Source organism: Chelon labrosus (genome assembly GCF_963514085.1).
Source record: "Chelon labrosus genome assembly, chromosome: 23".
In the NCBI taxonomy this organism is placed as follows: Eukaryota; Metazoa; Chordata; class Actinopteri; order Mugiliformes; family Mugilidae; genus Chelon; species Chelon labrosus.
The window spans coordinates 465,328-479,388 of NC_140356.1; the positions used below are offsets into that span (position 1 = coordinate 465,328).

General features: G+C 38.5%; 1 protein-coding gene across 2 annotated transcripts in view; it reads left to right on the forward strand.

Annotated features, from left to right (window-relative positions):
* Positions 1-11,675: 11,675 nt before the first annotated feature.
* Positions 11,676-14,061, forward strand: part of arhgef39 (Rho guanine nucleotide exchange factor (GEF) 39) — a 36,659-nt gene continuing 34,273 nt past the window's right edge. For both annotated transcript variants that reach the window (XM_084573739.1, XM_084573740.1), the window contains exons 1-2: positions 11,676-11,986; positions 12,917-13,088. In XM_084573739.1, coding sequence (XP_084429865.1) covers positions 12,939-13,088 — 150 coding nt within the window. In that variant the 5' untranslated portion in view covers positions 11,676-11,986; positions 12,917-12,938. The remainder of the gene's footprint in view (positions 11,987-12,916; positions 13,089-14,061) is intronic.

Here is a 14,061-nt window from a genome sequence, read left to right on the forward strand (position 1 = left end):
TTCAGCTTGGAGTTGGAAAATATACATAAAAATAATGATATGGTCAAAACAGTCACTTTCCTAATAATTGTGCATGAAGTGTAAATCCAGGGTGAGAGAACAGATAAACCAACAAAGAGAGAGGCTGGACTATATATACACTGAGAACTAATGAGGGAACAAGACACAGATGAGACCAATGAGGATGAGGCACAAACAATCACAGAGTAGGGAATACAAACAAGGACAGGAAGTACAACTAACTGGAAGACACAGCGTAAGGGACCATTCTAAAACAAAACAAGAAGCAAGGAAAACCAAACACGATAACTGAGAAAGTAGAATGACAGCCTAGCAATCACGTATCCGTTATGATTCACTCTGTCAAGGGATCACTGCAGGAAATAATTATAATAATTGCATGTTACCTTGCAATTTCGGTGTGTTGTAATGTCAGTAAATTCAAGTGCATGGCTAATTTTGAAGCCAATTTGTCGTCTTGTTTTGAATGATCATTTAATTCGTTGTTAGATTTCACATGATTTCTTTACTGGTAAACACAGTAATACATCCAAAAACATGTTCTAAAAGCTCAGTACAAGAGCTGCCAGCACTGTTTTTAATGCTTTTAATACTTTCATTAGCCACTTGGCACTCTCTATTCACCTTTTAATTTTTAGCCCACACGCCATAGGGGACAATAGAGCAATTCTGCACCATGGACAGGTGATCTTTATGGCGGGCCTGGAAACAATGGGAACCAGTGAAAGTTCAATTAATGGTAAGTAGATAAACCCAGGAGCAATTACATCTGCTGTAATCCCACTGAATTCAATCAAAGCAAGCAAGACATACTTTCAGAATAATGAGTGAAATAAGGAGCCAAAGGAACTGAATGACTTTCAGTGTACACCTGCAGGAATTGTTTCAAGAAATGGTAACAGCGGTGAGGGAATTTAATTGGCTGGCCTATAGCTGGAACAGACTAAATTTTAACACAAATTTTGTCATTCTGATATTAAAGTATCTATGATAGTATCTACTCTAAATAAGAGCAACAATAAAATAAATGTTTTTTCTTCTATACAGATCCATAAATTGCCGACATGTTTAAACAATGAGAAGGCTTTTATATCTAGAAATTTGTTCACTGCTGTCTTACAATAAACACATTTATGAGTCTGTCCAGACCAAGCGTGTTACAGCAGTAAAGTGTTACATGAGACAGTCATATTGTAATGTACTCAGTTTTCCCAGAGCTATAGAAATCCAAATCCAGTTATGGATTTAGTATTTACTGAAATAAAATACTTACAGGAAATGCTTATATGTGACCAAACAGTCTGTCATACAAAGTATTCTCATTTGGGTAGAGGTCAATAGGTAGGCATATCAGGGGCAATTGATCAAGATCATATTATTTTGATGGGAGTGTCTGCCATTGGAACTGGCTAGTATCATGACAAATCAAAATGCTTAACTGTGTTTTTCTTTGACATTCAGAGTTAACTGGTCGCAAAAATCATATCCAAGTGACTGATTACGGACCTTTGTTAGTCACCGTGTAAAATCACTTTGACAGTACGTATCAAATAATTGCAAAATCTTTTGAATAGTGTTAGAGTGTGCAATGCAGTACAGTGTAAACATTCAGTTGACATTGTCACAAGAGTATTTATGTTTAATGTTTTTGGTATTTTTGTACAGTTGAATGTAAGGTTCATTGGTGATATACACATTACATGTTCAATCCCTTTTGTGGATATTTTCCAAGAAGACAGCATTCATTCATTCATTCATTCATCTTCAGTAACCGCTTGTCCTGTGAAGGGTCGCGGGGTGTGCAGGAGGTGGGGTACACTCTGGACAGGTCACCTGTCTATCACAGAGAGACAGACAACCATTCACACTCACATGCAAACCTACAGCCAATTTAGAATCACCAATGAACCTAACAAGCATGTCTTTGGACAGTGGGAGGAAGCCGGAGTATCTGGAGAGAACCCACACAGCGCAGGGAGCTCAGTAGGTAGAGTGGGTTGTCCACGAACCAGAGGGTTAGCAGTTCGATCCCCAGAATGTGCCACATGCCAAAGTCTCCCAGTGCGTGACACTGGTGTGTGAATCTGTGTGTGTGTGTGCTTGTGTGAGCGAATGGGTAGATGCGTCTGTGACTGTAAAAGCGCTTTGTTGTACCAATAGATAGAAAAGCACTATATAAAAGCAAGGCCATTTAACATATACAGGAATGCAGAATTTAAGACAGAAATGCCCAGTTGGCCCATAGATTTGAACACAGAACCTTCTTCCTGTGTGGCATCAGTGCTAACCACCACGCCACTGTGCCTGACAGCATTCACAATTTAATTTTAATTTAACCTATGCAATGCAATGTTGAGGTATGTACTGCATAACGTCTGCCGCACAGTTGTGCTGTACATTGAATGGCTTTCAAGCAGAAGTGGCAGACGAAAAAAAATTGCCTTCATTATACAAGTGCCCAGTGCAGTTGTTGCGCTAAGACCTGTAGATACTGTAGTTGTTTTTAGTAGAGCAATAGTCAGCAGTGTATTTATTAGGGGTCCATGCAAACGAAATTGCAGGATCCCTATTGTTTTTCTTTAGATTTTGATTCTTCTTATTATAATTCTTCATCTTAATGTTCTGCGTACCTACAAATGTCTGCCGAGGACAAACTGCAAAGGCAGATGTCCTGCCATTCCACTTTGCCAAGGTGTCAATACACATGCGTAGAGCTAGGTGGCGCTATAATAAGTCAATTTATGTTTTGCCTCATATCTCGAGAACCGTGTGCCCTAGAAACAAAATTCTGTCTCCCTCTGATTCCTTACATAGCCCTGGCTCTAATGGACTAAGCCACGCCCATTTCCGCCTGCCATTTTTTCCGCCATTTTGAAAAAAAATGCACCTCAAAGCAAAATCAACTCCTCCTAGCCCGTTCATCCAATTCTTACCAAACTTGGCATGTATAATTTATGGACAAAGATAATGAAAATTCTTCAAAAGAACTTTAGTAGGGTTATTGATTACAAAGTTAATGAACATTTAGAAACATTTAACATGTATTTAAGGCCTATAACTTTCGAAGTATTCTCCCAATCCTTATGAAACGTAGCAGTCCTCATAATAATATGCTTGCATACAATCATGTCAACTTTCGTGAAATTCGGGCTGTAGGGGGCGCTACAACCACTACATGTTTATATCTCACAAACCACCACAGTAAACTGCTTGAAATTTGACAACAATAATCTGTGGATGACTCCTTAAAGCCCACCAAGTTTGGTGCAGTACGGTCTATAGGGTGTGCTACTGGTGACTTATGTCTCTGTGTCTTGCTCAGGGACGACTTGGCCACGGCATGGACTCCTTTATGATTGCTTTAGATCATCTAGTTATATTTACTTCCTTTTCAGATCAGTTTTGTTAAGATTATTAATGAAAATTGAAGTTTAAGAACTCACATTTTAACGGGATGAAGGATTTGAATCCAGATCCAAATATGTTTTAATACACATTTTTTCACAAGCTCAAAAATTATTGGACGCTTGATTCAAAAGCTGTTTTGCTGACTGCTTTGGGATATTCCTTTAGTATGTCTTCATCAGAGGTCTGGAATCTGAATTCACAATTTACTTGCAAAGGAGCTTTCATTGCAGTTGGAACAAACTGTTCTAAGGCTGCAAAAACAAAACAAATCCACAAAAGGGGTAATTGGTACATTTGAGGTGGTCAAATAACAGTTTGTTACCTTCTGAGAAAAGGAAACTCAGCAACACAAAAAGGCCTGAACCTTCACAAATGATGTGGTGCATGTTGCCAAGATTCTTTCTATGGTAACATCCATCACGTGAAGAACACTCTCCAGGAGTCATTATCAAAATCTACCATGAAGAGAAGATGTCAGAATGGCAAAACCAGAGGGATCAGTATGTAAAGCCTACTGCAACAGAGTTGAATCAGTGTGATGACAAGAGCATTCATAGCTTCCAGTAACACACAGTCACTAGCGTTTATACATTTGTAACTGAGGACAGTACAATAAGGGAATCAGAGTCATGAAATGAAATACACACAGGAAGTAAAGTAAGACATGGCACACAAAGTAAATAGATGAAACAGGAAACGTCCGGCTAAAAAGCGTACAGACTGAAAGCAAATGGGATAATCCATGATATTTTATATTTTTCTCAGTTAATCATACACAAAGGACTTGTACTTCAAAGATAACTGTACCAATATGTATAGCAATAGCATTTATGGCAAAATTACCATAAGTATTGATTACATACGTACTGTATGTATTAAAGGCAATGCTGTACTTTAAAAGGAAACTAGTTGTAGTCTACACATAGACAAAGCATTGACTTCCCAGCTTTGGGAATTATAACTGATACACACAGTTTTAATACCACCACTTCCATATCTGGGTTAGAGTACACCCTGACTTGAAGCTTATTACAGGACCTTTGGAGATACCCTATATGGCATATATTATGATTATATTGTATAAATTAGGGCTTCTGCAATTTTTTTTTTAAACTGATTAATCAGTGATTTTATTCTATTAATCTATTGATTTCTTTCTGGTAAACTTTTGGTTCACCAAATAATTAACAGAACTCTCCCTACTAAACTTTTATCATACAATACAAATGGAACCTAACGCACAATAAACATAAATAACTATAATGCTAACCTTAGAGTATAACAATCCTTAAAATGGGTGAGTTTTTAGTAATCTGTCGTGAACATTTATTAACATCCTCCAGTCAACAATGGCTACCCCAGAGTAATGGAAGTTGTCTTTGCTTATAATGAAATTGAGCATCAACAGCTTTTCCAGTAAGAGCAATGTAGTTGTTAGCAGGCTAGATATTATAAAGCCAGGTTACAAGATGGTGGGTAATAGGACTGCAGTGGGGCTGTGACCAGATAGTATTGATAATATGGGAAATGTGATCATCTCATCCAAAAATAGGATACCTTGACCTGAATATGAGAACAGGCCCACAGGAGAAGCTATAGACTGACATAACTGATGTATCTAAGATGTAGCCTACAATAAGCTGAGTGGAAAACTATGCACAACAGTTTGGTAGGAACAGACAACTATAACCAATGCACAGTGGAACAACTGGTAGGGGCGGCGCTGCATATTACAAAGAGGCAGCCTCATGGAGCAGAGCTCTGGGCACTCTGAGAAAACCAAAGGGGGAGGGTTGTTGGGTTAGGGGTGGATGGTTGGTGTAGGGATAGGGCGAGAGCGAGAGAGAGAGAGAAACAGTCAGTGCTCCATGAAAGCTCCCCCAGATGGTTCAGGGTCACCATCCCCAACCATAAACTTTATAAATAAAGGAAAGCCTAACCTTGGTAGACAGGGCGTCTGCCTACCGAATCTAAACTGAGCTGGTTTCACATGAGTGAACCTTGATTTCTGAGGGGTTCTGACTCCCAGTCTTCTTTTGGAAATTCTTGGAACTACATGTAAGCCTGCACTAAGAGAGTAAAATGTTCCAATAAGGTAACATGTTATTATAGCGGATCCGCATATTTTGTGCTTTAGGTTTAGGCTTATGTAAGATACTTGATATGATTTTCAGTGGCTATATCACAACTGATAAATGGCAATAACAGGTAACTGTAATAATGCTTTATTATGTCTCGAGTGATTGTACTGGAAACACTTTCTTTCACAACCGGGCCATTTTGGGTCAAGTGACTCAAGTGACTCAAGTGACTCGCAAAACCAGCTCATATCAGTGAGTGATTCAGATTGATCTGAATCCCTCAAAAGATCTGGGTTTTACACTACTAGTTATGAGTCGGTTAAGTTTCATTTCTCTGCGTATTGTGCGTAAGTGACTGAGTTTACTAGTGGTCAAGTCGGGTGGTACGTTTTGTTTCTCTGCCGAGTGAGATGTAAGATGTTTGAATGGTGCCATTTATATATTAATCAAACATGGTAGGATTCAACTGACCCGGTTAAATAGACGTCTAGATTCATGATTCTTGAGTCGTCTTTGATGGCCGGTTATATGAGCTGAATCTTTTTTTCCACCGCTACTGAATATTAATTAAAATGAATGAAAATTAAATGCTACTGATTATGTCATTGTTATCATTTAAAAAAAAAAAAAAAAACGGGTAAAAATGGGTTATGACTGGATTTTTATGACCCTGTCAGTCAAAATGACAGACAACAAAAACGTCTAGCGCAACCTCTGATCAAGAGGTACAGGCAGCAATATACGACAAAACATCAAAGTGATATGAAGAAATAACGGATGAGATGGCATATCATTTAGTGAAGGACATGCTCCTGCTCAGCACAGTTGAGAAGTCTGGGTAGAATAGGTTAAAAAAACAAATCAATAATTATTGATATCGACTGATAAGAAACACTTATATTGTGATACATTTTTCAGCCATATCGCCCAGCCCTAATCAAACTTTATATCATTGATAATAATATGATTCTGTACAAGCACCCCAACTTTTGTGCAACATTTCAATATCTCAAAAACTGCAATAGCTAACTTCATGAAATTTGGCATGCACAATCCATAAAATATTGTGCAGATGCCCATCAAGTTGCGTGATATTACATCTACAGGGGACGCTACAGGTGACACAGAAACATTTCATATGACTTTAAAGGGGGACTACAGTTATTTACAACCCGGACCTTATTTCTAGCATAAAATACCATCGTTTACTCACCAATATCACTTTTGTTTCATTTGCACTTGTCTTCTGACCTGGACGGCGCGCGCACCCGCGACGGTCGGCTTGTTTACCTGTAATTTGCTACTGCTAGTTTTTTGCAACATGGCTGAATATTTCTCCGATTCTGAGGTTGTGGACGAACCATAGCAGTAGCAAATTACAGGTAAACAAGCCGACCGTCGTGGGTGCGCGCAGCTCAGAAATGACGTTATCCAGGTCAGATGACATCATCCGGGGTCTGATCTTCACTGATTGGCTGGGTGAAAACCACATACTTCTCAGTCACACTGAGAGCCACGGGGACACAATTTAAAATGAAGTTACCCTATATGGTTCCTTACCCCATAAAGGTTAAATAGCATCTCTACGGGCCAGTTGTTCAAAAAAGTTAATCTGGATCAAAATTATCAGGATTTGGAAATCCCATTCTTTGCTATCCAGGATCAGGTAATCCATCTTATTTTCATGCCGGTTGTTCCAAGCAACACTGGATTGGATCACCCTGATCCAGATACACAGTTTTCAAGATTACCAAATCCGGATTACCAGTGCTCTAAATGGGACAGCATATCACAATGTGGGCTACCAGCTATGTAAAGAACAACAGGTAGAAGAACCAACACTTTAAGTGTTTCTTATTTTGAGACAAAACACAATGATGACCCCTCATCTGAGCCACAACAAATAAAAAACAAATAAACAAACAAATACACAACATCACTACCAGGCACAATGTCCCTCTCTGTGATGATGTTGATGATGCACCTGAGCCTGTTGAAGAACCAGACCAACCTCTGGCGTTCTGTCAGAATGAGGGACTGACAGGACGTCTAGTAATCAGAGTCAGAATCAGAATCAGCTTTAATGGCCAAGTATGTGTGCACATACAGGGCAATTGTTAGAAATTATTTTTGACAGGTTCATCTCTGATGATTGTTTCTTTAAAATTAATATACAGTGATGAATGACAGAAACATTATATTATTTTAAATATAAAAATATTATTTTTGTTTGTTATTGAAATCTGTTTGGGGGATTATTTCATGGGGACAAGATAATTTTTATTTTTATTTTATTTTTACTTTACTATACCGCTTAATTGGTAGCCTATGTCTACTTTATTTACTTTATCACTGTAACAGTTGAAGAAGTCAAGTGCAAAATATGAATAAAAGTATGTACACTAAATGATACAAATGTATTATTTGACCAATTTTAAAGTTTTACTACATTTTCTTCCTGAAATCCACCTTGAAATCCTAAACCCTGTTGGGATCAGGATAATCCTGTTTTTTGGATCAAAGTTATCCAAATCCTTCTGAAAAGTTTTGAACAACACAAACTGAAGGTTTGATCCAGATTAAAACTAGGGTTGGATTCCGTGATCTAATCCGATTTCAAAATCCTTCTTTCCCTTTTGAACAACCCATTTTCAAGATTTGATCCAATCTGATAACCAAAATCCGATCAGATTACCTTTGAACAACTGGCCCTAAGGCATCTCCTCCTGTTCTCAATTGTTGAAGGCCCATTAAACTTTCTCTTCTGCATAGTATGCTGTCTATACTTAGGACCTTGCTCAATACTGTTTGTTATCAGTTGTTTGATCCAGACAGAAACCCATGAATACCTATGAAACATTCCTGTGTCTAACCTGTTAAAACGGGTTATCCTATTCTGTGCACAGGCTTACCTTTCCTCACTCAGCTCCTGATGACATCATGGCTAGGGCTAATTGTCAAAGACTGTCATATTGTTTGTGTACATCATGCAATAAGTTTTTATTGTTCACTCAGTAAAGTCACTTCTAATCTAAATAAATGTGGAATGTGTCTGAGAGGGCCAAGTCAGATATTTATGGATCATACTGAAGTGTCCTTGACAGGCGCATGAATGTGTGTGCACTTGTGTGAACAAAAGTGTAGACATGTGTCGCACTTTGAGTACCAATAGGTAGAAAAGCACTATATACACACACAATATGCCTGCCACAACCAACCACTGCCAACAGTCTCATCATCATTACCTGCCAAGATTAAAATAAATATCACATTTTACCACTTAATCTTTAAATCCATATTTTGTTTGTGCTCTGCCTTGTAGCATTAGTTTTTTTATATAAATATTTTTTATTGTGTTTGACGCTTCTTTATTTGATCTTTTGATAGTTGTATCTCCAATTATCTTCAGTTTTCTGTAGGTCATATTTTACCCTTTTCATCCTATTTAAGTATGTCGAACTAGAGATTAGTCTCATTCTCTGACCAAGTCCCACAAATCTTCTTCACCATTCTTGTTATCTTTTATACAGTCACTAATTTTTAATCTTAAGCAGTTTCTTTATTTAAAATACTGATATTCAGTCCTCTTTTCTTTTTTGTTCTGCTATTCATGCACCTTGTGCAGGCAGCTAAAGACAGTGAACCCAGTGCTTGGCACAGGTGTGTGAATGTGTAAGTGAATGGTTAGAGTAGGGTTTCGCTGTGACTGTAAAAACGCTTTGAGTACCAATAGGTAAAAAAGTGCAATATAAAAACAAGACTATTGTCTGACTATTGTCTATTCTAAACTACTATTTACTTTCAGTATAACTCAACTCACTTACAGAAGTTTTCTGAGGACTTTGTACTTGTAGGGTGCATAAGTGGTGGACAGGAGGAGGAGGAGTATAGAGGGCTGGTGGACTGATTTGTGGAGTGGACTGGAAGAAATCACCTGCTGCTTAATGTGGACCAAAGAGATGTTGATAGATTTCAGGAGAAAGGGAACAGCTCCTCTGCCCCTCAGCATCCTTGGTAGGGATGTGGAGATGGTGGAGGAGTACAAATACCTGGGACAACCTTACCGCCAACTGAGGAAGCTGAGGTCCTTCAGTGTGTGCAGCAAGATGCTGGAAATCTTTTACCAGTCTGTTGTGGTCAGCACTCTTTTCTCTCAAGCCATCAGTCTATACAACTCCCATCTGTGTGTGACAGATGACACTGGACTTACTGTTAATAGCCCTATTCGCACGGGACTAGTAAAATGTCCTCTGACATGCAGTGGAATGAAGCGGAAAGTAGCAGAGACATAACTGCTCCCGTGCAAATAGGGCTATGACAAATAGGGCTATGACACATTTTGCACATGGTAGTTTTTTTGGTCAGTGTAATTTGTTTTATTTAATTTCACTGCAATTTAATTTCATTTAAACATTCAATAACTGTATGGCAGTGTAAATATTGTGTATAGATTTTTTATATTGTTATATATTATGTATGGTATGCTAAGTGCCCGCACATTGTTGTGAAATTTCCCATTTTGTGCATGGCTCATCTTTTGACACAGTTTGTGCTTGTGTTAGTGTTTGTCTTATTTAAATTCCCTCATAAACATGTGTTGACAGTATCTTTTGCAATATAGGAAGGGATACAACCATCACACTACAACAACCTTGAATAAAGTATCAGACACCTCTTGTGTTTGCAGATTTAAAGGAGTGAAGTGCAAAAAGGGCTTTGCATTGTGTTTTATGTGATGGAGCTTTTTGCAGTGCCCAGACCATGACTATCTGACAGTTCAATACAGTCCCAATATGCAGTTTGGTGCTTGAGCAACAGTTTTTGAGTGTGTCCTTGACCCACAATTAGGAGCAGTCCTCATGGACACACATAAAAACCCTGTCATTCAGTGCTTTGTGTAATTGCGGACATGACAGCTGCATTTTGCAAACACGTGACTGTTTCAATGGTCCTCCACCACTTGAGAGGCACTCAATTTTCTGCAGCTGTTTGTTTCCATGTAATTACTTTTTTTTGCTACCAAGGCCAAATGGTCATTTTTCTTTAAGGAGCACATAACTGTTTCTTTAGAAAGCAGGAGTGGGATGTGGAGTTTAAGGTTTCCAACACTGACTTAAGAGTTTTAACCAAGGCTGTTAAATGTAGACAAAAGACAATTTCCCCAATTGTCGGATAACCCCAGAGACATCACAAGTTGAACTGATACAATCATGCACTTTTGAGCATCTCAGAAGCATGGCTCAAGAGTCATCACTTGACACTATAATTAACATGAACGAAGCATTTGGCCCCATCAGCGCAGCTAGATAATGGGATTCCACAATACAAGTGCTAAACTCCTGTGGAAAAGAGACCTATTTATTTTGAAGTGACTTTTTTTTCTGGTTTTGGGCCATTCTATTTGATATCTCTTGGTCTTGCAGTCTTTTTTTTTTAAAGTAACACTTCTGTCTAGGATAGCCTTGTCTCCTTATGTGTTGAATAATTCTCACCTTGCTATCCAATACTTGAGGACTGAGGTGAGAGGGACTCCACAAAAGATGAATTACAAAACATGTCGATCTTGATTTATATTTATTTTAAACAAACTCAATTATGGAGTCCCTGACGTGTATGAAACATACACAGAAGAAGAAGAGTTCTTATACTTGTGATGATAATTGATGATTTCAATTTTTTCTCCCTATCCTCAGGTAAGTATTTGGACCCGTTGTCTGTGTTCTCCAGCATGCCTTATGCTTCCATTGCCTTGAGGTAAAACACGCTGAATTTGTCGAATTTGCGCAGAGCTGTTTCGGGGCAGATTATTATAATACCAAACACAATAAAATTGGGAAGAATCCTACCAAATAATATGCATCAATGTTACTGTTAAAGACACATTTGATCTGTTGAGTAGGCCTAACTTGCAGAATGACTGTCACATCATGTGAAGGACACAAATTTCCGGCTCTTAATGTGCAGATATCCGAGACAGCCAGAAAGATAACATGAAATATGCAAAAAAAATGCAATAAAAAAAAAAAAAATGCAATATGCAATAATGTAGAAAAGATTACTATTACTTTAACATCCACTGACTTTTTCGTCCTTCCTTAAGTTTGGGAATGATGGTTAGGTAAGGTTGCATTAGCAGTGAAGTCCACAGTTTGAGTCAGTAGGCTATACTGGTTGGGTGGAGACACTGGGTCAGATGGATCCAGGGAATCCCTGGGAAAAGATGGGGAAAGTTATGTATGTGAGTGTGTTCTTGTTCGGACTTGTGATATATCATCACTCGCTGCCAATGAACTGTTCCTATCATTGACTGTATCCTATTCAAAGTTGGCGTCAGACCAGTTTCCTGTACGTCTACTTGCCCCACCCCTTTCATTGAGCAGCGGCTCAATCAGCGGCGCGTAAACAATGCAACCCGGAAGCAGGAAGCTCAACTTTGAAAAGAGCGCCTGGATTGAAAGTGTAGACGTTACCTGAAGGTAAGCCTTGTATCGCTCCAATGCTGTACACAGACTATGCTAAAATAAATTTTATGATGATATAGTACTGTTTCTCATGCGAAGGAATGCTGGCGCTTTAGGGTGATCACTGTAGTTTGACCACTCCCGTGGAGGGTAACAGTAGTCTTAAATCTACTCCATTTGTTCACTGTTTCTGACTGTGTCTTCGTAGATTGCAAACTCTTTAGAGATGACCTTGTAACCCTTTGCATCCTGATGATCAGCATCCACTCTTTTGCTGAGGTACTCAGAGAGCTCCTTTATCAGTGCAAATTGTAGCCCTACACTCCCACAAACATATGCTGTGAAGTTCAGACTGAATATCTGAAAAACGGGGCACTAAGCGACACCTGAGCTGGACAAACTTCTGAACAGATTGACTCTAATTATGGCTTGAACTTAACTTCTTATCTTTGAAGTGCATTTACTTTTGCAACAAACTATTTTATAGTTGGCTATAATGTTGGATCATTCTCTTGACTAAACAAATATACAAGTATCATATTTTTGTTTCATTCGTTTGACTACTTTCAGGACTTGTGTGAAAATCCACTGATGTTTTGTGTCATTTTTAGGCAGTGTTAACAATTCTGAAGGCTGACTTTTAAGAGACTCTATATAATAAAAGAATGACGCTGAGAAATTCCTTTCTCACACATTCATGCCCAACAGTCTTCCTCCTGGGGGGCGTGAATGTCTGAGAAAGCATTTATTTTTTTTTTCTTTTAAGCATTTTTCAAAATCATGCAGTGGATGGAGTGGCTGAAACCTGTGCTTGAAGTTATACTTTATATATAGCTATGACATGCGTATTGATTAAAGTTCGTTTTTCAATAATTACAAAAGAGATATAAGAGAGATAGAACAAATAGCAAGCTTATGCTTATTTGATTGCTTGTGTTTCTGCAGGGTCCTCCTCATCACTGTGACCATGAGTTTCTCCCCTCATCCATTAAGTACCCTTGGGTGCAGCAATATCCAGGAGCAAAGAGACCGCTGGGAGACAAAACGCAGTCGAACAGCCAAACAGTTGGTGCGGACGGAGCAACATTATTGCCAACAGCTGGAACTTGTCACCACTGTATGTACTGTAGAGATGGACTTTACGGCCCTTTGAAGGGAGACAGATCTTGTGGATCCATTCCTTTCAAAGAGCCGTTTATTCATTTTTATGATGGTAACAAATTTTAACTGGGAATTAACCACTGGGAGGACGATAGGGTCAGATCAGGATCATTCAAACTTAGACTTCCCATCAATATATATTCTTTTGGTGGGCTACCTGAGTTTGAATTATTGTGAAATACTGATTCTAGATAAATTCGAAAATTTGGTGAAGATATTTGCGTTGACCGGTCAATTGCTTGGCAGCTTTGCTCAGCAGTATATCACCAACACTATAATATTACGGAAAACATTCCACTTTGCTTTACCGTTTTTGTCGTCACAAAAGTGCATTCAAATCTGCTGAGTTTTCTTTGGCTCATTTTGTCTTTTTGAGTCACCAGCCATTCCCTTCAAATAAAGCGTGTCCTCCTCTTTCTTGAGAACACAGCGTAGTAAGACACTCACGTGAAGGCAGTATGGACAGCTCAAATGTTGTCATGCAGTATTTGCATATCAAATGGCTCACAACCTCGACTCAGTTCCCATCGCTTGTTGTAAAGAGCCGGTCAGAACAATCGGTGCATTCGTGAATGTTACATCTCTAATGTACTGTAGCAGTTAGGAATACCGGAGTGACAGAACATTGATAACATAGATTTTCATTTTTTTACTTTGCAGTGATGGATCGATTATTATTTATACTGAGTACTTTTATATAATACTTTAGATACCAGGGGTATAAGACGTCACAACTACGGATACTGTTAAACTTTACCCTCACTTGTTAACAACGCCTGTAGAAATGAAGTCAATACACTAAACATAATGCAGAAACCATAAGCTATTAGTTAGCAACATGCCTCTTGGCACAGTTGGATGTATCAGTCACCTTTAACCTGCATGTTACACAGTTATAGAGTTTTATAACCATTGTTAAAGAAAGTTAA